At 43.1% G+C, this 23,539-nt stretch overlaps 1 protein-coding gene across 7 annotated transcripts in view; it reads left to right on the top strand.

Moving 5' to 3' along the window:
• LOC144316098 (uncharacterized) overlaps positions 1-23,539 on the top strand; it is a 61,626-nt gene that overhangs the window by 24,345 nt on the left and 13,742 nt on the right. For 3 of the 7 annotated variants that reach the window (XR_013381900.1, XM_077901574.1, XM_077901573.1), the window contains 3 exons: positions 7,024-7,202; positions 16,510-16,574; positions 21,373-21,944. Coding sequence is in view for 2 of the 7 variants with exons in the window: in XM_077901574.1 (XP_077757700.1) it covers positions 7,024-7,202; positions 16,510-16,532 (202 nt within the window). In the remaining 5 variants the exon portion in view is untranslated. Of the gene's footprint in view, positions 1-6,955; positions 7,203-14,886; positions 14,963-16,509; positions 16,575-21,372; positions 21,945-23,539 lie in introns of those variants that run through there. The other 4 variants (XR_013381901.1, XR_013381902.1, XR_013381899.1 and 1 more) reach the window with 3 other exon arrangements.

Here is a 23,539-nt window from a genome sequence, read left to right as displayed (position 1 = left end):
TGATCTTTTTTCCTCTGGCTGTTTTGTTGTTGATGATATTTTTTTCTGATAATGGCTAAAATATCACCATGAGCAGCACCACCACTTTTTTTCTGAGCATATTACAAATCCCACTGCTTATAATGATATTAATGGATATTATTTTTTTCTCGCTCATCACAAATTCCACCATTAATATAATAATACTAACATTCATTCAGGGCTCATTGTGTGTGAGGCATTGTGATGAAAACATTTCCTGTCTCACCTCATTTATCTCTTTCACAGACCCTGTAATGGAGGCATTATTGTGATTATTATCTCCATTTTTAGAAAATGAGAAAACTCAGGCATGGTAAGAGAGGTGAAGAACCTTAGCAAGTGAAATTATTGAAAACTACATCTGAAACTAATGATGTACTATATGTTGGCTAATTGAATTTAGATTTAAAAAGATCTAAGTAAATAAGATCTATACATACATTCATGATATAATGAAAACAATAAATATCACTAAGATGGAAAAAAAGAACCTTAGCAAGTTCACAAAGCAAAGCAATGGGGGAACCAGCAGTCAAGTCCAGCTTTGTCCTACTGGAGAGTCTTAACCATTGAGGAATAAAATGAAGACATTTCTCTGGTTTCATATCCTGGGAAGCTCCTGGACACTCTGGAAAGAGCCAGGAAGCGTTCTGTTCTAGAGTGCCTTCCTCTCTGGTGAGTGACAAGCTCTGAGCAGCTCAGCCAGCAACCAATCCCCAGGAGAGAGCTGGTATTTCACTCAGCCTGTTCTGTATGTTTTCTGTCCCCTTCTCTTTGCCAATATAAATCAGTGCCAATGAAAGATCATCAGATTGTGAAAGACATACCAATAAAGCTGCTATAGGAAAATGCCCTTAATAATAACACTCTGTGCTTGGTGCATAGTATCTGAAAATCTTTGCCGTGCAGCCTGTAGGTACCTGAGTCACACATTTGTCCCAATGCGTCAGCAGAAGAAGGTGAAACAGAGATAGGATTCTCAAAGTCTCCCCAAGGCCATAAATCGAGGCTGACCACAAAGTCGTCATTGTCAGCCTTATGTTTGTAATAAGTGAAGACATGTACTAGTCTCCCCGTGGGCTAGTCCCTGGGGAGAGTCTGGAAAGAAAACCTCTACCAAACTGCCAAGCTGGAAACAGAAAAAAGGCAGTGGGGAAAGTAGTTAAATGCACAGATTCTAGAATTGGAGTTACTGGTTGAAGTTTAAATAATCAAATAACTCTATGCCTCAGATTCCTCATTTGCAAGATGGGCCTAATACAAGGCCTTGTTGTGAGGATTATTGTGAGGATGGTGAGATTCTGCTGGAAAGATGCCAAGGAAAGTGGCCCATGCCTTCCTAGTCAATGGTAAATATACATGTAAAACTTGGGTGGAAATCAACCTCCTTTAGCATAAGCTGTTGACTTCCAAAAAGAGATGCACCTGTTGTCATGGGGGAAACACTACCGAGTACCTATGCTGTGGTTTGGGCTTGGATTAGATTGAATTGTATATTATTGTGTCCAGGTTACAAGTGGAAATGTGAAAATGAAAGTAATTTGCTCAAGGTTAGAGGGGAAAAACCATAATTTTAACTGAAGTCTATCTGACTTTCAAGAGTTTCCACCATATGATATTTTTAGGTCTCAGGCACACGTTTTTCAGACATGAGGTATAAAGAGTTAAGATATTTTTGTGAATTTTTAAAAAATATATTATTTATTTATTCATGACAGAACAGAGAGAGAGAGAGAGAGAGAGAGAGAGAGATGCAGAGACACAGGCAGAGGGAGAAGCAGGCTCTATGCGGAGAGCCCGGCATGGGACTCCATCCTGGGTCTCCAGGATCACACTCTGGACTAAAGGCGACGCTAAACCGCTGAGCCTCCCAGACTGCCCTATTTCTGTGAATTAACACCTTATCACAACTGAGTTCTGCTGCCACCCTCCCTGCTTGCTAGTGTCAGGATTCTAAGTCCACAAAAGTGGAAAATTCAAATATCTACAGGTGCTAGGTAGGGGTCTTTGGCTGGATGTCAGAAAACTAACAGGGTATGCTGGATATTGAATAGCAGAAAATCTTGAGCCCAGGTGACAGGCAGACAAGAGGGAGTGGTGAGGACTGGGATGAAGTGGCAAATGAATGCCCAAACTGGGGTTACAACTGGCTACTCCACTCTAGCCCATTTCAGCCATATTGGAAGTAGCCAGATCTTGCAATTTTTCCAGAGGAGATAAACATTTAGATTTGTGTATGAAATTACATTAATTTTTTAAATTAAACTTTTTATTTTGAAATAATTTTAGATTCACATGCAGTTGTAAGAAGTACTACAGAGAATTCCCTTGGATCTTTACCCAGTTTCCTCCAATGGTAACATCTTCCAATATTATAACAAGGATTGGCATTGATATAATCAATCAAGGTAGAGAATATTTCCATCCTCATAAGGATTGCTCATGTTTCCTCTTCAATAGCCACATGCACTTCCCTTCCACCCCCACCCACCTCCTTAACCCTTGACAACCAGTAATCTGTTCTCCATTTCTATAATTTGAACTTTTCTAGAATGTTATATAAATAGAAACATATAGTATTTGGGGATTCACTTTTTTTTTTTTTTTGCATTCAGCATGATAATCTGGAGACTTATCCAGATTGTTTTATGTATCCATAGTTTGTTCTGTTTTATTGCTGAGAGGTGGTCACTGTACCATGGTTTATCAATTCATCCATTGGAGGACATCTGGGTTGTTTCTAGTTTGAGACATTTATGAATAAAACTACTTTAAACATTCTTGTACAGGTTTTTGTGTGAACATAAATTTTCATTTCTCTGGGATAAATGCCCAAGAATCCAATTGCTGGGTCATATGGTGATTGCATGTTTAGTTTTTTAAGGAACTGCCGAACTGTTTTCTAGAATGGCTTTAGCATTTCACATTTTCACTAGCAATGTATGAGTGACCCAGTTTCCACATCCTCACCAACATATAGTGTTGTTGTCACTATTTTTTACTTTAATCATTCTAATAGGTTTGTAGTGATATCTCCTTGTGGTTTCAAATTTCATTTCCCTATTGACTGATGATGTTGAACATCTTTGCATGCATTTATTTGTCAAGTGTATATCCTCCTTGGTGAAAAATCTGTTCATGTCTTTTGCCCATTTTCAAGTTTGATTTTTTCCTGAGTTTTGAGAGTTCTTTATTTATTCTCGATACTAGTTCTTGGTCAGATGTGTGATTTGAAAATATTTTCTCCCACTCTGTAGCTTCTCTTTTCATCCTCGTACCAGGGTCTATAGCAAAGAAATTTTTAAAAATTTTAATCAATTTATCAAGTTTTCCTTTAGTGGATCATGCCTTTGTTATTAAATCTTAGAACTCTTTGCCAGGTCTTAGATCCTAAAGCTTTCTTATTTTTAATAGATTTATGCTTCACATTTAAGTCTGTGATCCAGTTTGAGCTAATTTTTTCCCAGTTACTCCATGAGAAGGAAATGACAACTCCAAAGTGGAGCTGTGAACTTAGATAATGGAGCTGTAAGCCATAGAGGCCTTGACACCTAATGAAATTTGCCAGGCTAGATTTCAAAATCTGTTGGGACTAGTAACTCCTCTCTTCTTTCCATTTTTCTTTTTGTGTGGGAATGCTAATAATTTGCTGTCTTATGCCTGTCCTATAATTGTCTTTGGAAGCAGATAACTTGTTTTCTAGTTTTACAGGTCCATAGATGGAGAGCCATTGTACCCCAGGATGGATCATAATAAAAATCTTCCCATATGTGTTTAAATGACTTAGATGGTAATATTTGGAAATTTGAGCTGATGAAAATTTGAACTTTGAGTTTATGCTATAATGGATTGAGACTTTTGAGAACCTCAGGATGGATGGGGTGAGTACATTTTGCACATGGGAGGAGCATGAATCTTTGGGAGCCAAAGAGGGCAGACTCAGTAGGCATAACAATGGCCCCTAAAAAAAGTTCACATCCTAATCTCCAGATCTTATGAATATATTACCTTACATGGCAAAAGAGACTTACAGAGTGATTAAAGATCTCAAGATGGGGATATTATCCTGGGTTCCCTTGGTGGGCCCAATACAACCACAAGGATCCTTGTATGTGAGAAACAGAGGCAGGAGAGTCAGTGCCAGGGTGTTGTAATATGAGAAGAACCAGCACAGACATTGCTGAATCTCAGGGGCCACAAGCCAAGGAATGAGGGAAGACTCAAGAAGCTGGAAAAGGTAGGGACACAGATTTCCCACTGGGAAGCCTCTATGAAGTAACACAGTGTGACACTCCTTGATTTTGGCCTAAGGAGACCTGTTCTGGACTTCCAGCATCCAGAACTATAAGATAATAAATTTGTTTTGTTTTAAGGTGCTAAAGTTTGTGATAATTTGCCACAGTGGCAGTAAGAAACTACTGCAAGACCATACATGGAGGCTTTAATTTTGAGTACTCTAGTTTTCGATTCTAAAATGTTCATCTGGTTCTTTTTTATATCTTCCACTTATTCGCTGAGGCTTTCTATTTTTTAATTTGCTTCAAACATGTTCACAGTTGCTTGTTAAAGCATTTTTTATCATGGGCAGCTTTAAGATCTTTGTCAAGTAAATCTTACATCTCTATCACATCTGTGTTGAAGGTGACTCTGTTGAAGGTCTTATTTCATTCCTTTGATATCGTCCTGGTTTGGGAGATGATGAGTGAACTTTGATTGGAACAGGACATTTTTGTGTTATGTCATGAGGCTCTGAATTTTATTTAAACCTACTCTTTTACCTGACCTCTGCTGACACCATCCTGGCAAGGGAAGTGGGGCTGTCACCTTATTACTTTCAGGCAAAAATAGAAGGCCAGGTTTGGCCAGGTTCACCACATGGCCTCTATTGACAAGTGGTGGGGAGAAGGGAAATTCCTTGTTGATCCTGGAGTGGGGGATAACACTCAAGTGGTGGAGAGAAAGGAGGCACCCCTTTAAGGAATAGTAGATATGCCTCATTACTACTTGATAGCCACACCCTCCCCCATAAGGGAGGAGATAGGGCTGCCTACCAGTCATAGTGGATGAAAATTCTGGCTCTCTAGTTGTCCATCCCAGTGGGGTGGTTGGGACACCTTGTTCTAGCCTCACAACAGTGGAAATCAAAGCTTCCTACTAGCAGATGGGTGTGAGGCCACAGATCTTTTTCTGGGTGTTTGGCTGTAGTAGATCCATTATTGTCTAAACATTTTGTTTTGTTGGGCTGTCCTTTTTCTGTTACTCTGTCATTTGGGCTTCACAAAGCAGACTTTTCTTGGGGCTTTTGTTATCTGGACCTGTTACCAGCATCAGCATTTCTAGATTGCAGGCTTCTTTAGTTCCAGCCTGGGATACATAAACCAAAAAGAAAATTCATGGAACTCACTATTGTGTTGTTTCTCAGGTCCTGAGACTCCTATCTAATCTGGATTCTCCTCTTTGCTTTTTAGAGCCTTCTGTTTGTTTTAAATACAATGTCCAAGGTTTTAGTTGTACTTAGTGGGAGGAATAGAACAAAGTAAGTCTATTCCAGCTTTCTGGAAGTGAAAATCTCTCCTAGTTTGTAAACGTTGATAACTAGTTAAAAATAAAAGTAACACTTTTGGGGAAGAGATGTCAAAGAAAAACAATCTATTTGGCTCGGAGCTGTCCATTTGTGATTTTTAGAAGGAAACTGAAGGAATAGAAATGTTTACTTGTGTGTGTGTGTGTGTGTGTGTGTGTGTGTGTGCGCGCGCCTGTGGTGGTGAGGTGTGGTGGGCAAAGAGAAGGATGAGAAAAAGGTAGCTTTGGAGCTTGAGGTTCATGGAGGCAGAGAAGGCTGAGAGGTCAAGTGGCTCTAAAAAACAGACCACAGCAGATCTCTGGAGGAGAACTCCTGGCTTATGAGAAGACCTCTCAGTACTTGAAAGTCCCAGTCTTTAAGTTTGCTACAGGTACTGCTTTGGAATTTTTCCTTTCATTACTGACTTAAAATAAGAATGTTTTTCTGATTATAAAATTAATACAGTTTCATGTTGAAAAAACAGGAAAACTCAGACAAGGAGAAAGAAGGAAGTAATTTCCCTGCCAAACCCTTAATTCAGAAACCACTTTTAATATTTTGGTATGTTCCCATCTAGTCTTTTAATCTGTCTATCCATCCATCTATATTCCTTTTGTATACTTTTAGCCACTCCTTTTGTCTTTCCTTGTCACTGAATAATTTGGAAGCCATGCTTTTGATAACTGAATTTTATTCAGTTATTTAAAATTTAGCAACATTTCTCTCATTGCCTAATGTTTTATTGTTTATAATTTCTTACTATTAGAAATAATGCTGTGATAATGCTTGGCCACACATCCTATTAATTCTTAGAAGTGGCAATACTTGAGCAGAGGGTATTTAAGAGTTTTGATTTATATCATTGACTTGTTCTACCAAAAGACTACTAATTTATATTTCCATGTCCAAGATTAGAAAATTCTTGCCTCACTACAGTCTTACAGGCACTGAGCAATATCATTTCAAAAATATTTGAAAATTTGAAGGCAAAAAGTCTCTTATTGTCATTTAATTTGCATTTATTTTATTCCTAATAGTGTTAAACAGCTCTTTTTTGCCTTTAAAATTTTTTTCTGATAATTGATTTTTGTTATTTGCCATTTTATTCTACTGTAATTTTCTTCTAAATAGTTTGTTGCATGTGTTACAAGGATATTTTTCTAGTGCATCATTGTCTTTTAATTTGTATTTGATGATAATTGACATAAAGCAGTTTACAATTTCAAGTCTGTTATTCTTTTATTTTGATTCCTACCAAGGCTTTTTGTGCTTAAGAAAGTTCTTCTCTTTTGGTTCTACTTATCTACTGCCGCATAACAAATGACTCCAACACTTACTGGCTTAAAACAACAACCATCTTCCATTTTATAGTTTTTGTAGGTTACCTGGAATTAGGCAGGATCAGCTGATGATTTTTCTGCTCCACCTGATATTGACAGAAGTCATTTGGTGTTCATCTGCTGGCTGATTAAGAGAATCCAAGATGGCATCACCCACATTTCTAGGGCCTTGTGGAATGGCTTGAAGGCTGGACTGAGCAGAGACTGTCCCTTGAATGCTTCCATGTGGCCTGCTAAACATGTAGCTGTGGAGTACATGGCACCCCAGGACTCTAAAAGTGAGTGTTCCAGCAAAGAAAGCAAAAGCAATGAGGCCTTTTTTTTGACAGCCTTGGATGTCAGCTGCTCTAGCAGTCAAAGTAGTTTCAAGCCTGCTCAGATTCAAGTGGGCTTCATGGGAGAGGTATTGTATTGTCTGTGGCCATATTTTAATATTGCCACTCTACCCCAAGATAAGTTAAAAGCACACTTACCTTTTCTTCTAGCTTGTTCATGCTACTGCTGCTGCTTCTCCTTTTTCTTTCTATAAACATAAAATCCTTAATCCACCTAGAAAATGTTTTTATGTAAAATTTACAATTAGGTTCAAATTTGAATATTTCTTGTGGTGCCTGGGTAGCTAGGTCAGTTGGGCATCATCTGACTCTTGGTTTCAGCTCTGGTCATGGTCTTGGGGCTATGGGGTAAAACCCTGTGTCAGCTCCACTCAGCAGGGAGCCTGCTTGGAGATTCTCTACCTCTGCTCCTCCCCTCACTCCTACTCTCTCTCTCTAAAATAAATAAATCTTTAAAAATTTGTTTTTGAATATTTCTAATAGAAAATGATTTCGTTATAACCTTTTCTGGAATAACCATCTCTTCACTAATGGCTAACTTTTATAGACACTAAGGCCTATGTGAATGTTTTGTTAATGGAGGAAAAATACCCCTGACTTTCCTAGCACTAGCACTCTTCTCCCTAAGATAAGAGTAGAACCCCCTTGTGAAGTCCAGCTTTTCAGTGTGAAGAGCACCAACCACACCACTGATGCTGGGCTGGCCAGCAAGCATCTTTGTGAAGGGTCTCTCTTAGCTGGAAGAGCTCTGTGACTCTGGGTTGTTGACCTAACTCAGAGGGGCTCCTACTTTTCAACCTAATTTTCATGATGGGAAGCTCTTCCACTGCAGCAGAGCTGTGTGCCTTGGGCTGCTGCCCTGGGTGTGTCTGAGGTGGTTTTGTTGTTGTAATTCCAAGTGTAACAGTTCCTGGGGAACATTGCTTCTGAGATGAAGTAACTTGACTACTTCTAGGGGGAAACACATTAGCTCACTTCTATTAATGAACCTAGCTCAGCTAAATAAGAGGGGAAACTCCAGTACTATGGAGTTGTTTCTCCACCACAATCCACTCCGTCTCTGGATCTTGTCCAATGCTGGCTCCACCCAACATGCCTCCACCGTGAAGAGGGACTTCTGACCTGGCCCTCAGCTTCCTCACCATTATCTCTACTTCCCCCTCTACCATATAGAAATCCAGGGCTAAATCTTGTGTTATAGCTCTCACAACTTTGTATTCTTTAGCTGGTCTCTCCATTTTATTAATAACCACCCACATTATTGTTGTTGTGTTGCTGTCATTAAATATCTGATATTCTGCTAGTTTTACTACCTTATCTTGTTTAATTTCACCCAACCAGTTTGGTGAGGTAGCTACTATTATTCCGAATCTGCAGTTAAGTGACTGGTGGCTTAGATATAGTAATGAATTCAAGCCATGTAGTTAGTAAGTAGTGGAGCAAGAATTTTGACCTTGGTAGTCTGCTTAGTTTTTAGACACTGTATGATACATCCTCTTTTCTCTCATCCTAATCTCAATTCCTAACTGTGGGTTGGTATTTCCACTTCTCTTCCTGAAAAAAAAGCCACACACAGCTGATACCATGGGCCACAGGAGAGGGACACTTGCCTGAGGACATATAATCCTGTCTGGCAGGAACGTTTGAAACTCAGTCCTACTGAAATTTTACTTGCCTTGTCACTCTGCTTCTAACCAACTCATTCTCTTACACAAGGCACAGCAGAGGTGACTACCCTTTAGTTAACTGGCTACCCCACTTTCTCAGGGAAGTTTTCTGTGTGACTTAATTTTGCAGCTCCATGGCTCATTTCTTTTGCAAACTCTTCCAGAGGAAATTTGCTTCTGTGGCCTAAGCCCAAAATACACCAAGCGCTCTGTGGAGAGGAACAGCGTCAGAGAAGGAAGAGATTTCATAAATGGATAGTACAGGTTGTTCATTGCTGAGGAATCCGAGCGTTGGTTGGCATTTGTCATGGGTGGAAGGTCCAGCAGCTGGAGGAAGGCCTGCTGTGGGGACAGGCAAGACTCAATGGGGAGGACTTCCAAGAGAGGGAGGAGGTAGAGAACTCAGAAAAGGCTCCCAGACGCTGTGCCCTTTGCTCCCTTTTAGCCTTTCTGAGAATACCAAGATGGAAACCTGAGCTGTCAGCACCAGGATCCTGCCAGATTCAAGGGAGTATGAACAGGAGAGGGACCAGCCAACCTGAAGTTAAGTGAATGAATAATGAATGATCCATGAAGCAGAAATTTGACCATCACATTTTATGCTTAATACAAATCTTAGGAATGAAAACTTAGGCATGTCTTTAGGATAAAATAGTTGCTTAACCTATCTCTTTTTGAAAAAGTACTATTTTTTAAAATAAGGATTAAAAGATTTCAAGCTTTTCCAAAAGAACCTTTATAAAGCCCCCAACAGGGTCTCCAGTAAAGTTGCGAATTGTATTTCTTGCTTATAAAAAGAGTATTGTATTCTCCAGTGAGAGACATTGGTTAGTTTTGTAACAGACTGAAATTGGGGCCACATATCCTCATGCCAGTCTTGACATTTATCTGGAATCAGGAAGTGTGTGCTGTCAAGTCAGGTGACTCAGCGCTACAAGAAGATTTTGTTTTCTTTGCACTGGTGAGCCTACTTTAATATTTTGCATACTAGAAGATTTTGGCGGAGTTTTGCTATTGTTTCAGCCCTCATGGATAATGATGGTTCTGAGTTAATGCTTTTGAAAGGCCTTTTCTTTTTAATCAGATTGTAGCTCTGAGTAAGCAATATCTTTATCTTAAAATAGTTGGATTTCCCCAAGAATAAAGCTGATAATAATTTTACTCATTCTCTCCTTAGAAGATCAATGGGACAATTTTTCTGTTGCAGACACTGTTGGTTGCCTATCAGGGAGCTATTTCCCTCTTTCTACCTTGCTATCAAAATCCTAACTTGATTGCCCTTCTCATAGGGGTTATGTCCTTTAGGGGAACTTGGACTCACCAGCCTCAGAGGGTGAATCTTCATTGGTCTAGGCCAACAATGGTGGCCTTGCCTTACCTAGGGATTGTTGAAGCCTGGGTGGATTGTGCTAATTCTGGTCAATGAGACATGGGGGACATCTGATGGAGGGGCATAAGATGGGGATATTCTCTTTTTATCTTTCTGAAGATTGTTTACAGCACATGAGGCCTGACCTACAGCAGGTGTTGGGACTGTGGGAGAAAGCTGAAGAATAGCTAAACTAGTTCCATGTTATTTCTATGTCAGTGAATTAACCCACTCTGAAACTGTCCTACCTCCAAGCTTTATATGATACAAAGTAATAAACATCCTTATTGTTTAGGCCCCTGGTAGCTAGATCTTCTATCCATTGCGTCCAGAGCATCTTACATAGACTTTGTTTGGAAAGGGGAGGTTGATGTTGGTTGGAGAAGTCAAAACAAAAAGCTCCTTCTTCTCTAACATATGTTGGGAAAGGAAGCAGCCATGTTTGATTGGTAGTTCTGGCAGGCCTGCCTCTTAGGGAGTCTTCTCTGCTAGTACTCTTCAAAGACTTAGTATTAGTAGGAAAACTAGTGGTTTTCCTGAGGTTAACTTGGTTCAAAAAGAGTATACTTTCAAGGAGTAGCAAAGAAAGGTTTTCTCACATCTAACAGGAGGCACAAATCTTTGTTGATGCCTTTCTTCTACACACCAAGAAGAGATTCCAGCAAAGTGTTAACTGTTTGTGGCTATTTTTGCACAAACATAATTTCAAAGTGTGACTCTCATCTTGCCAAGTCAAAACTGAGGTGAGGATCTAGCCAAGGATGGAGAATATGTGGTAGTAGGGATAGAGTAGGGCAGGAGCTCTGTATGTAGGCACAGGGCATGCTAATAAACATATACTGAACACTATGAAGCAATAGGAGCTTCCTATGTTAGAGCTTCAAATGTGAATAAATTCACCATTTAATTGACATTGAGAACATGGTACATGTCAGGCGCCATGTGAGGTGCTTGAGAAAGAGGGAAATATGGTCCTTGCCCATGAGGAGCATACAGCCTAATATATAGGCCTGCCTTTAGGTAGATATCTTGAGTCCCTTCTTGCCTGTCAGCCCCAATCTTACTCTGATGGTTTGATATACTCCCACTTCTAAATTATGGCATCACTGCATGCCAGGTGCTCCTACACATATCCCGTATGATTTCCTTGTTATCAGGATTAAGAAATATAGGAGTTTAAGTCTGTGAAGAGTTATCAAGCACCTAATGTGAACCAGATGGTGTGAGGCATACAAAGGTAAATGAGATATCCTATACTTGCAGGAAACAGCAGCTCAGTTGGGGCTAGATGATTTGCACACTGAGAATCAGAGCAAGCAACTAGGTGACAAGCAGCATTTGAATAGTGCAGACAATACGTGCTAGGGGAGCTCAATTCATCATATGTTTGTTGAACACTTCATTGTTCAACAATGAAGTTGAACTGAATCAGGCCCCTGGGACGAAGGAATGAGGTTAATTCCCACTCTTCCAGAAGCTAACTTGAAAATAACGATACAGCAATATTAGTCATATCAACATCTATGGAGCACCAATTATTGTTAAACATCTCTGTGTGCTCTTCATATAATAGCTCACTTATTAGTTACCTCTATGAGTTAGATCCTCATTTCCTCATTTTACAGATGAGGAGACTGAGCTATCCAAAGGCTGACTTTTCCAAGATCATAGGGTTAGTATGAGAGGTAAGAGATTAATGAAGAATCTAACTATTTACCAATCTTAACTGTAATAAATCTACATATGGAAAAACTAGACTCTTGAGGCAGAGAAGGTAAGTACAGTAACAAATGAAATGCTAGCCAACTGTGAGGCAAACAAGTAGGTTAAGTTGCCTGCACATCCTGCCAGCACTGCTGGGAACCACAGAGGCCCAGTGATGTTGCAGCAGACAGTCGTGCCTGACACTATTGAATACAGAGCACTCAGGGGAAAAAATAAAAACAAAACTGTGGTGAGCAGCCAGCTTTCTTCTGTCCACATGTACTGAGCTGAGCTGAGCTGACCTGAGGTCTATTGAGGACATTTGGGTCCAGAACACCTGGAATTCGAATCCCATGGAAAATTAAATTGGAAGCAGAGGTAAATCTCCCTTTTTATGTAATCTAATTAAGGCCATAACAATAGCCAATGAACACCAAGAGGGTTGCCTAGCTTCTTATTTTGGGCTAAGCCTCCCAGAGACCTGCAGGTAGACCAAGGAATGTGGAGAAGGCAGTTTCTGGTCTACATCATCCTCTCTTAAGGCGCTCAGAACCCTTCTGCTAGATGCTAATCATCTTTTAAAAATGACACAACCCTGTATTGGTCTTGGAGTTTCTGTGATATTGTGATTTAAAATAAGAAATATATATTTGGTCTTTGTCCCTTTTTCTGGCACAGAGCTCCTAAAACCTTTGGAATTTCCTAAGTGTAGGAGAAATTAAGGTGGAAAGACCCTTCCGTTGGTCATGACAACCCCTTTTAACCACATCTGAGTTTGTTAATGAGGTGAGTTTTAGTAAGCCCCTAGATAGCCACACAGTGGGAGCTGGTTGTCTGGAGAACCAACCATGTGATTAGAGAGATGGAACTTTCAACACCCCCTCCTGTGCAGAGAGGAAAGTGGCTAGAGGTTGAATCAATCACCATGGCCAATGATTTAATCAATCTTGTCTATGTAATGAAGCCTCCAGAAAACTCCCTAAGTATAGGATTCAGAGAGCTTCCAGGCTGGTGAAGAAGGATGCATCCATAGGCCAGGAGGGTGGCATAGCCCAGACTCCAAGAGGACAGAAGCTCCTGTGCTAGGGACCCTTCTGGACCTTGCCCTATGTACTCTTCATACGGCTGGTCATTTGTCTTTCAATATCCTTTGTAACAAGTCATAGTAAACTGTGTTTTGTCGTTATTATTGTTTTAGCTCTGTCAGCCTTTCTAACAAATGATCAAACTTGGGGTTGAAGATAATGGGAATCTCTTATTTATAGCTGGCCTGTAAGAGTACAGGTGATGACCTGGGACCTGGGACTGGCATCTGAGGTGGGAGTGATCCTGTGGGACTGAGCCCTTTGCCTGTGGGATCTGATGCTATCTCTAGGCAAACGGTGTCAGAGTTGAGTTAAATTGCAGAACACCAGGGTGCTATTGGAGAATTGCTTGGTGGGTGAAAAAATCCCATACATTTGGAGTAAAGAAGTGAGTAGAGCAGAAGGAAACAGTTTTTCCTTTCAGAGGCATATGACCTACATTTGATAGGGGTTACAATCTGCCACATTCTAAGACATCAGCAGCTCTAAAATGAATACCTTCTTTAGACTGTAAGGACATATTTCTGCCCCAGGAGCTGGGCTCTTGAATTCGCCATAACTTCTGACCTGATTCGGTACATTTTTCTTCATTTGTGGTACATTTCATACCTTATTCTGCTGATAGGAACCAATGAACTCCCTCCCCACACCAGCCTAATTTATCTCTACCCTAGAGGTTTTAGAGTCCTTGGATTAGAAGAAAATGCTTCTTAGCCTCCAGGAGGGATCTGAGATGGGAAAACAGGGAGGAGAGCCAGAGAGCAAGGGATAGATTTCTCTTAAAGCATTCATTCATCTATTCATTCGTTCAACAGGTGTTAATGAAAGCCCTCTCTTGAGTTAAGCTCTGTGCAGGCATTACAGGAAGAAACAAAATTAATGTGGCCTGTGTTCTCAGGGGCTTCCAGGCTACTGAGGCAAAAAAAAATTCAATTACGAATCCAAATAAGTGCTTCAAGGATAAAGCATAAGTGCAAAAGAGACAAAGGGTGAGGGGCAAACCTACTGTATTTTTGTGATCAAGGACGGAGGTCACATTGAAAGCAAGACCTGAGGGTTGCAGAATCAGTCCTGGAAAAACCTTCTGGCAGGAAAGACTTCTAAGAAGAACCCTGTGTGTTTGAGAAATTAATTAAGATAAGTCCTGTGGTGGAATATGGGAGGGAAGGAGAGAATCAGGAAGTGAGATCGGAGAAGTGGGCAGGAGCGTGGGAAGGATTTTGGATTTTATTCCAAGTGCAGTGAGAAGTCACAGGAAGGCAACATGTAATGACAACTCCTCCTCTTCGTCTCAGAAACTATGTACCATCACTTCTCGAGTGAAGGGAAGAATGTGTGAGTGGAAAGCAAGAAGGGAGGAGTATTTGGTTTCCTCTGAAACCTCTGAGCTTTTGAAAGAACAGTGTCTGCTACAAATTATGCTGTGTCAAGAGTGGGAGTTACAATTTCAGAAATAGCACTATTAATATAATCAAATGGCCTTCAAAGGAGAATTTGGAGAAAGAATGTTTCAGAAGGAAGGTCTGATTGGAGTAATTGTGAAATCTTCAGATATGATTCATCTTCCACTGAACTGCCTATAGTGGATCAGTCAGCCTGACACAGGGTCAAAATAAATACATATTTATTGAGCATTTACTCTATGCCTGGTGCTATGAAAGATGCTGTGGTGGCTGCAAAAGCATCTTAAGTGGTCCCTGTTCTCAAGGACTAAGAAATAGGATAGTACAGATGGCAGAAAGGGCACATTGGAACAATCAGCCACAGTGCGTATAACCTCCCTACTGGCTTTCATATCACGCAGAGTTCAAACTGACCCAGAGAGGAGGACATGGAGGAATAGTTTGTGAATCATTGTGAGACTTGGCCAAGAAACAGGTGAGCAAGAATATGGAAATTCTCCTCGCATGCTGTTATTCCTCTCATGGGCTTATTCCAGACCCCTGGAGTAGAGCAGCCAACCGGGATGCCCTGTCCTTGCCCACTCTATGCTTTTATCACTGTTACACTTGTGCACGCATTGGGAACCTTGGCTGCCATGGCCATTTCCCAAACTTCCGGTTTTCTTATAGGGGTGGAGGCCCTTCCCCAATGTCATACTGCCCTTTTTCCAACACCAGACATGGAAGAGGAACAAGGTGGCACAAAGCTCATGTAGATGAAACTTAGGTGCTCAGGCTTACATGTCTGTGGGGTCATAGGCTGGCACATTAGAGTTCAGAATCTGAGCCTGTCACCTTGAGAAAGACATTCCATCTTATTCTGTTCAAATGAGCAGCTTGGACCTAATGAATTCCAGCCTCACTCTGACAGGTTGATCCCACTTCTGGGAGCAAGGGGCCTTAACCCCTCCTGGTGGAGTGCCATTTTGTCCAATAAAACAGAGCCCATCAGAAAGATCCCAACTGTCCTCTTAGAGGCCCTTGAGGCTTTAGCCTTGCCTTTAGTTAAAAAAAAATCCAGTGGTTTGTTCCAGGATACAGTGGGTATCAGTGGGTAATATTGAAATTTAGAAGTAGGATTGATAGATGGGGAGAAGGCCCTGCTTTCCTCACCTATGATTCAGTGCTTCATTCCACAGCATGTGCTGGTAGGGTTGTTATGTGCCAGGGCATTGTCTCTGACACAGGCCTTAAATTCTTAGGGGTTAGCATAGCTATTACACAAGACAGGTTGATTACCTCAAATGCTCTCTTAGTCAGCACTCTCGGACTGCTTCATTCTTCCTGGAGTTCAGGTTTTCGGTCAAAGTGTTGAGTTGCTGTGTTTCCAACCATTCACATTGTGGCATGTTGAAAACACCAGCTAGAACAGGGTGCTTTTGTTGGTTTACATTAGGGATCTTCTCTAATCTCATAGCAGATCTGTGGCCATCCCAAGCAGTGTGACATGTATCCCTTAGGCTTCCCACTCTGGTGCAGTCTCAGTCAAAGGGCTCAGAACTTACTTCCAGGTTCTTATGTTACCTACAATGCCAACCATTCCAGTGCTCATTCTAGTGAAAATCAGATTGAAGAGAAATATGTGTTAATGGGACACTTGAGATTCTTTCTGGTGGGTTCTATTTTATTTATTTTATTCCACCCACAGCAGCTAGGGCCCTTTGCTTCTAAGAGAAGTGGGATAACTAGTACCTCTCCCTTCTAGTCATGAAGTAGAAAACTCAGGATTTGGTTGTCAACATGGAGTTGAAGTTGTGATCCTAGGTGCACATGTTTGACACGATGAAGGAGAGAACCTCCAAAGCCATGTTCTTGGAGCCTGTGAGTTATTCAGGCAGCCCTATCTGTATCAGTGGAGAATGGGAACCAGGAACAAAGGCCTTTTCTCTTTATGTAGTTTAAACCCACATTCATCTGTTACAGTCTAGCATCATATCTATTTTTAATTGAATTGCTAAATGCTCTTTTCACTTCTTCCTCTAGCGTCCTGCAACTTATCCATCTAAGCTACAGAAGATGAAGTAGCTCCAGATTTACTCAACTCCAAGGTGAAGTATGCTCACTTTCTGCATGTTTTGAGGAATGTTGGTGCTTCAGGAAAGTAACTACCATTTCATCCTTCTCAACACCCCTTCTTGTTCTTCAATTCTTGTGGTCTGTGGCATCTGTGGGACTCTAGTTATTTGTAGGTATTTATTGAATTGTGAGATAGCTCCTTGGTCAGGTGGGCCTGAGCTGCAGCTAAGAGTCTTTGTGCAAACAGGTGGACAACATCCAGGGAGGCTGCCATCTTGCCTCAGCCACTCACTCTCTGACCTTGGTAAAGCCCCTTCTCTGTCTGCTCTTATATTTGCTTCTCTGTGCAATGAGTTGTATACCATCCAGGAGAGTGGATGAGCAATAAGATCCAGCTTTCATGCACTGTGCTTCTGCCTGCACTTCCAAGTCACTCTGGGGGACATATGTGTGACATAGGCCCTCAATAGATAGACACATCCATAACCTGCTTGGTGGAAAAGGTCAGGCTTCAGCTGACCTTGGCTCGTTCCTTTTTTCCAAGTTGACAAAACTTTTCAAGTTTGGAAAGCCATCTGTCTGATGGACTTGCCTGATGAAGTGTGGCATAAATTGCATGATTGAAAACAGAATGTAATGAAACTCTCTCATCTGGGAAACAGAAAGCCACTTGACATTTATTTTTCCCCAATTAATCATCTCACTTTTCCCACAGGGCTATCCATGCTGGTGGATGAGGGAAGGTGGAAGTGCTGAGTTACTCACTGTGCTGCTTGCCTCCCATTAGCCACACTCTGCCTGGCAGACAGAACAGACTAGATCAGGGTATTGGTCACCATCCTCTCAAGGAGAGACAGGCCCTACCTCATCCCAGGGAGTGGGAAAATCTAATCATAGTGCATCTTCTCCTTTCGCCTGCAGTTCTGCGCTGCACTTCTGTCCAATGTGAGGGCACATCTGCTAGAGTAGGGGAACTGACCAGGAAAGTTTGTCTTCTTTAAAAGAGATACAAGGTAGGCATTGTCTTCAGCCTCCCCATGACCTTGTGCAAGTATACAATGCTTGCAACGATAGCAGCCATCCGGATAGCTTGAGACCAAGTGCCTACTACACGCTGAGGATGGTAGAGAGAGAACATGGAAAGAACCTGGGTCCTTTTTTTTTTTTTTTTTTAAAGATTTTATTTGTTTATTCATGAGAGTCACAGAGAGAGAGAGGCAGAGACACAGGCAGAGGGAGAAGCAGGCTCCAAGCAGGGAGCCCGATGTGGGACTCGATCCCGGGACTCCAGGATCACGCCCTGAGCCAAAGGCAGACACTCAACTGCTGAGCCACCCAGGTGTCCCAAGAACCTGGTTCCTTTTTTTTTTTAAAATAAATTTATTTTTCATTGGTGTTCAATTTACCAACATACAGAATAACACCCAGTGCTCATCCCGTCAAGTGCCCCCCTCAGTGCCCGTCACCCATTCACCTCCACCCCCCGCCCTCCTCCCCTAGTTCCACCACCCCTAGTTCGTTTCCCAGAGTTAGGAGTCTTTATGTTCTGTCTCCCTTTCTGATATTTCCCACACATTTCTTCTCCCTTCCCTTCTATTCCCTTTCACTATTATTTATATTCCCTAAATGAATGAGAACATATAATGTTTGTCCTTCTCCGATTGACTTACTTCACTCAGCATAATACCCTCCAGTTCCATCCACGTCGAAGCAAATGGTGGGTATTTGTCATTTCTAAAGGCTGAGTAATAGTCCATTGTATACATAAACCACATCTTCTTTATCCACTCATCTTTCGATGGACACTGAGGCCCCTTCCACAGTTTGACTATTGTGGCCATTGCTGCTATAAACATCGGGGTGCAGGTGTCCCGGCGTTTCACTGCATCTGTATCTTTGGGGTAAATCCCAACAGTGCAATTGCTGCGTCATAGGGCAGGTCTATTTTTAACTCTTTGAGGAACCTCCACACAGTTTTCCAGAGTGGCTGCACCAGTTCACATTCCCACCAACAGTGTAAGAGGAACCTGGGTCCTTGATGACATTTTTATGCTGCTCACGTAAGCAACTTTGGAATTTCTCTGCTTTGGAAACACTTACTGCAAGAAAGAATACTTAGTCCCTGGGCACTTCCGGCTGGCCTGCTCATGGCTGAATGAAGCTGCCTCATTGGCACCAACATATCCCTTCCTGTATCAAAGACAGAGCGTTGTCTGTATCACATCAGAGCTTTTACAACTAGCCCCCAAAGCAGGGCCAAGATGAGGAAAAGTAAACCTCCTGTCAGATTACAAGGCAAAGCCTAAAGCTGGCAGCCAAATAGAAGAAATTTACTTGATTTCCTGTATCTTTAACTTTGAAATTCATGTGAAATTTTCACTCTATTCCCTCAAATATCCTTTTCTTTTCATAAAACTCCTATTTTACCTACTCAACAGTTACATTATTTAACTACCCCCACCCTGAACATTTCTGACGTGAAGTAATACCACCCTGACCACTTACGATGTGGTCCACGTCATGCCAATGGATAGAACATCTACTTCCAGAAGGGGGTGTGTGGGCAGAGCTTCGCAGAGCCTCGCTGGTTTATTGTTATTTTTATTGTTGCAAACATGGAGGAGGTCAAAGCATGAGGAAGTGCCTTGAGTGGATGTAGCAACTTTCTCTTCCTTTATTCCTCAGCCTGGAAACCCCAGGCAAGTGGTGGTGACAGAAACCCAGCACAGACCACATTCCTGCCTCAGATAAGGTCTGTGGAGGTGAATTCCCAGACTGCAGAGGTGAGTCCTGAAAGGGTTAAGTCATCGTAGCCGAGAACCCAAGTGACCTGTCCCACGCTGTTGCTCAACACTGGGGACAGGGCCTAACTCCCAGTGTGTGTGTCATCCACCCTGGCAGGCAGCAGTTGCAACTGCATGTGAGAAGGCAATTTACCGATGCTATTTTGGGTGAATCCTTCTGTATGCCCCACACCCAGAAAGCTTCCTTTGTGGTAATCTCTAAACTCTCTTTTTGTGAAAACCTCTAGAATATCAGCTCAGAGCAGCCAGGGACTTGGCCTGTCCTGTTACTTGCCAGATCCACCTAGAACTGTGTCTGGCACATAGGATGAGCTTCACAAATATTTGCTGAATGACTGACTTTGGAGAGACTTCATGGGGCATACCTTAAGGGCTGTACCATAGTAGGGAGCAAAAAGTGCTCTGAGGGCAGCTGAACCATAGGGAGTTTACACAATGGAGAGGAGCCTGTGGAGACAGGGCCCTGGAAGCCCAGCAGCAGAGCTCAGGAAGTGTTGGGGGAGGAACTGCTGGATGAGGCACCCTGTGTCTGTAAGGGTAGCCTGCCGCAGGAGGTGCTTCTCAGGCCTTAAGAGCAGAGCGAAAACACAGCTCACCTTGACTGTGTGAGAACTTCGAGGGCCTGGGCCTAGGGTCAAGGTTGGGTGACGCTCCTGTGGCCCAGGGAGGAACTGAGCTCCATCTCCTTTGCACCTCCCCTATGGCCTGGCCAGGAGGACTGAATCTGATGGCAGGACTTCCCTCCATCTCTGTTCAGTGACCTCTTCCTGTTTAACTACCCAGTTAATTTTCAGGACACCTGTCAACTCAAAAGAGGCAAATTCCACATTCTGGAGGAAAGATAGGAAAGTCCCTGAATTATTCTCTGTGAGAGACAGTTTGGGAGGAAGTGCTGAACAGCATGAATGGGAGGTAGCTAAGCTGGCACATCGGTGGCAGAAGGTAATCGTGTTGGAGACTGTTTGCAGGCCCTCTGGCCAGCCCCCTCCCTGCTACCTGGCTGTCTGTGGGGGGCCTCTCTGTCCTCCACCCTCTCTCCATCAGCAACAATCTGGCCGCTTTCCTTCTGGGTTCAGGAACTCCTTGAATTCTCAGGTTCTATTCCATCTGGTCCTTCAGATATCTTACTTCTCAAAGTACAGCAACCATGGGAGGAAGACTCTCAGCTGGGGGGCACCTGGGTGGCTCAGTGGTTGAGTGTCTGCCTTCGACTCAGGTCATGATCATGGGGTCCTGGGATTGAGTCCCGGATCAGACTCCCCTCAGGAAACCTGCTTCTCCCTCTGCCTATGTCTCTGCCTCTCTGTGTCTCTTGTGAATTAAAAAAATAAATAAATAAAAAAACCACCTCTTGACTGATGACCCCAGAAATTGTCTTGGCAGAGAGCACAGTGTTGGATGCACAGGCTCTGGGGTCAGTCCAACTGGGCCCCACTACTTCATGCCTTACCAGCTGCCTAGCCCTGGACAATTCAGCCAGCATTTGTAGATTTTAGACTTCTCCATAAAAGAGGCTTATGATAGAAAGCAATGGAGTTATCCTGAGGGTTCAAATAGATAATGTACATAAAGCACTTCACCTGGGGCTTGGCATTGGAGCAAGGGATGAATAAATGTCAACAATTTGTATTTCTGCTTCTCCTTTTCATTCTTCCTTTTAACACTTGCTGAAATTGACAAGTACTTTACTTCCTCACAGGATGGATGTGTTTGTGGGAGGGAAGACAAGAATGGTAGGGCAGAGACATTCTTCTGTTTTATTTTTTAAGTCATCAGATTAAAAAAAAAAAGCAGTTGTCACTGCTTATAGAAGACAAGGCATCATGTATGCTGCATGTTTTGGAAGAGTGTCAACAAATTCTTGACATGCCTTCAAAAGAGGGAGGAGTCTAATCATCCCCCCTTCATTATGGGCTGACAGTAGTGACATGCTTATAAGGAATAGAAAGCACTGGATCTGATGCTGTGTGATTTTTGGGGTCAGGCTAGTCAAGGTGACACAGTCGCACCTGTTTCTCTCTCTCAGGACATGGGCCCCAGGAGCCCTGACCTAAGAAATTTGGTGACCCTGAAGGAGCCATGCCAGAGAGCCATATGCCACAACCCCGCTGGGGATGGATGGAGAGAGAGGCTGAGGGCACCCCAGCTGCTCCAGCTCCTGCTGTGTGTCTGCCCAGCCCAGGTACCAGACATGTGCATCCAGAAGACTTCAGAATGAGCCTAGCTCAGGCCAACTGACCTCAGTCTCTTGAGAGACTCTAAGTCAGCACGCCCGCTCTCCAATTCCTGACCCACAAAACCCATGAGCGCTAATGAATAACCGTTGTTGCCTTAAGCCACTAAATTTTGGGCTGATTTGTTATGCTTTGAGAGATACTGGAGACGAATGTTATCAACTAATAACTCTGTAATAGGCCCTTGTCATCTCAGCTTACAAATGGTGACACTAAGGTTTTGAGAACTTAAGAAGCATGTAAGTTGCCACGAGGAGATGCAGAGCTGAGCCACAAACGTGGGTCCCCGTGACTCCAGAGTCTGTGCTGGATCCTCCGCATGGGAGCCGCCGCATCTGATGCTGCAGGAGGTTGGAAAAAATGGGTAAAAATGTTTTATTCTGTGTCTGTGCTACAAGTCTGTCAATATTCTAGGACTAAACACACATGATCACATTGTGCTTGGAAGATCACCACCTGCTCGACACACGCTTGGCAGGCTGTAGGTAACTGGCAGAGGGACTGTACTGGAAGGTTCTCGGTGCCATGTTCTCCGGGGAGCAATGTGGGGTTCGCAGTGGGCTGAGAGCAGGGCTGCTAGGCGGAGGGGCCGTGAGCCACCCAGAGGGCCCGGGTTGCCCTGGTGAGGCCTGTGGACAGCTGTGAAGCCCGAGCTCAGGGTGAGGAAGAGCCATATGGTGTGTGGTGAAAAATGGTGGAGGAAGACAGAACAAACAAGGCTGAGCAGTGGGAGACCAGCTGAGCAGGAAATGAGGGGTGGCACGCAGTGACAGAAGTTCTAAAGAGCAATGAGAAAAATATTCGTGGGGGGGACTGATGAATGTTCCCAGGAGACAAACAGCAAGGGCTCCCTGCTGCTGCTGAGGGGAAGTGACGGCTTTGATGTGAGCTGCACGGGGATTGACACGTGGCCACGGTCCACTTTAGAATCACTGTCTTAACCTGGGAATGGCTGTGCTTCCAGGCTGCCGCACAAATGTTTCTGAGAAGACAGGGTCTGGTCATCCAGGTTAGCATCCAACAAGCACATGCAATGTGCCAGAGACCCACTAGGGACAGGACATCTTTTTTTTTTTTTTTTTTTTTAAGATTTTATTTATTTATGAGACACACACACACACACACACACACACACAGGCAGAGACACAGGCAGAGGGAGAAGCAGGTTCCATGCAGGGAGCCCGACGTGGGACTCGATCCTGGGGCTCTGAGATCACGCCCTGGGTCGAATGCAGGTGCCAAACTGCTGAGCCACCCAGGCATCCCTGGGACGGGACATCTAAAACATACATACAACAGACATATTATCTGCCCCACAGAGGCTTCAGGTCCGGAGGGGAATATTTTTTTCAAGATCTACTGTGTGCCAGGATCTAGATTTTCATTTGCTCATGTCGTCTCATTTGATCATGATCAATGATCTTGATCAGTTCTATCAAGAAGGTGTTACTACCTTTATAAGAAACCGATCTTAACATGCCTAAAGTGATGCACAGCAAACAAGTGCTTGGCTTTTAATAATCCTAATTCTGAAGCCCGTGGTCATTCCACTACAGAGCCTAGCTCTCGGACTTGCAGTTTGTATTATATTTCTGTGTGCAGACTGGTGCAGAGGAAGAGGTCCGTTCTGCCTGGAAGAGACCCGGGAAGGGAGGAGGCATGGAGGTCTCTCAGAAGAGACTAGACCCGGACTGCAGGCCAGGAGCGGTGAATACTCGGGACGGGGGTCCAGAGAGCAGGACAGAGAGTGAGGGAGGGCACAGGGGGCTGGCTGTGCACAGACAGGCCCGGGCCAGACTGGGAGGCCTCTGTGCTTCTCACTAAAGGACTATGGGCCTGACCACAATGGGAAGCACTAGAGTTCTCAAGCAGGGAAGTTATTTGATCAAAGTCGCCTTGCATTTAGAAAGGTCACCCTGGCAGCTCTGAGGAACACTGCCAGGAGTGCAGAGCACCTGA

The sequence above is a fragment of the Canis aureus genome, chromosome 6, assembly GCF_053574225.1.
Source record: "Canis aureus isolate CA01 chromosome 6, VMU_Caureus_v.1.0, whole genome shotgun sequence".
Lineage (NCBI taxonomy): Eukaryota > Metazoa > Chordata > Mammalia > Carnivora > Canidae > Canis > Canis aureus.
The sequence above is the reverse complement of the archived record's forward strand: the minus strand, read 5'-3'. Positions and strand labels throughout refer to the sequence as shown.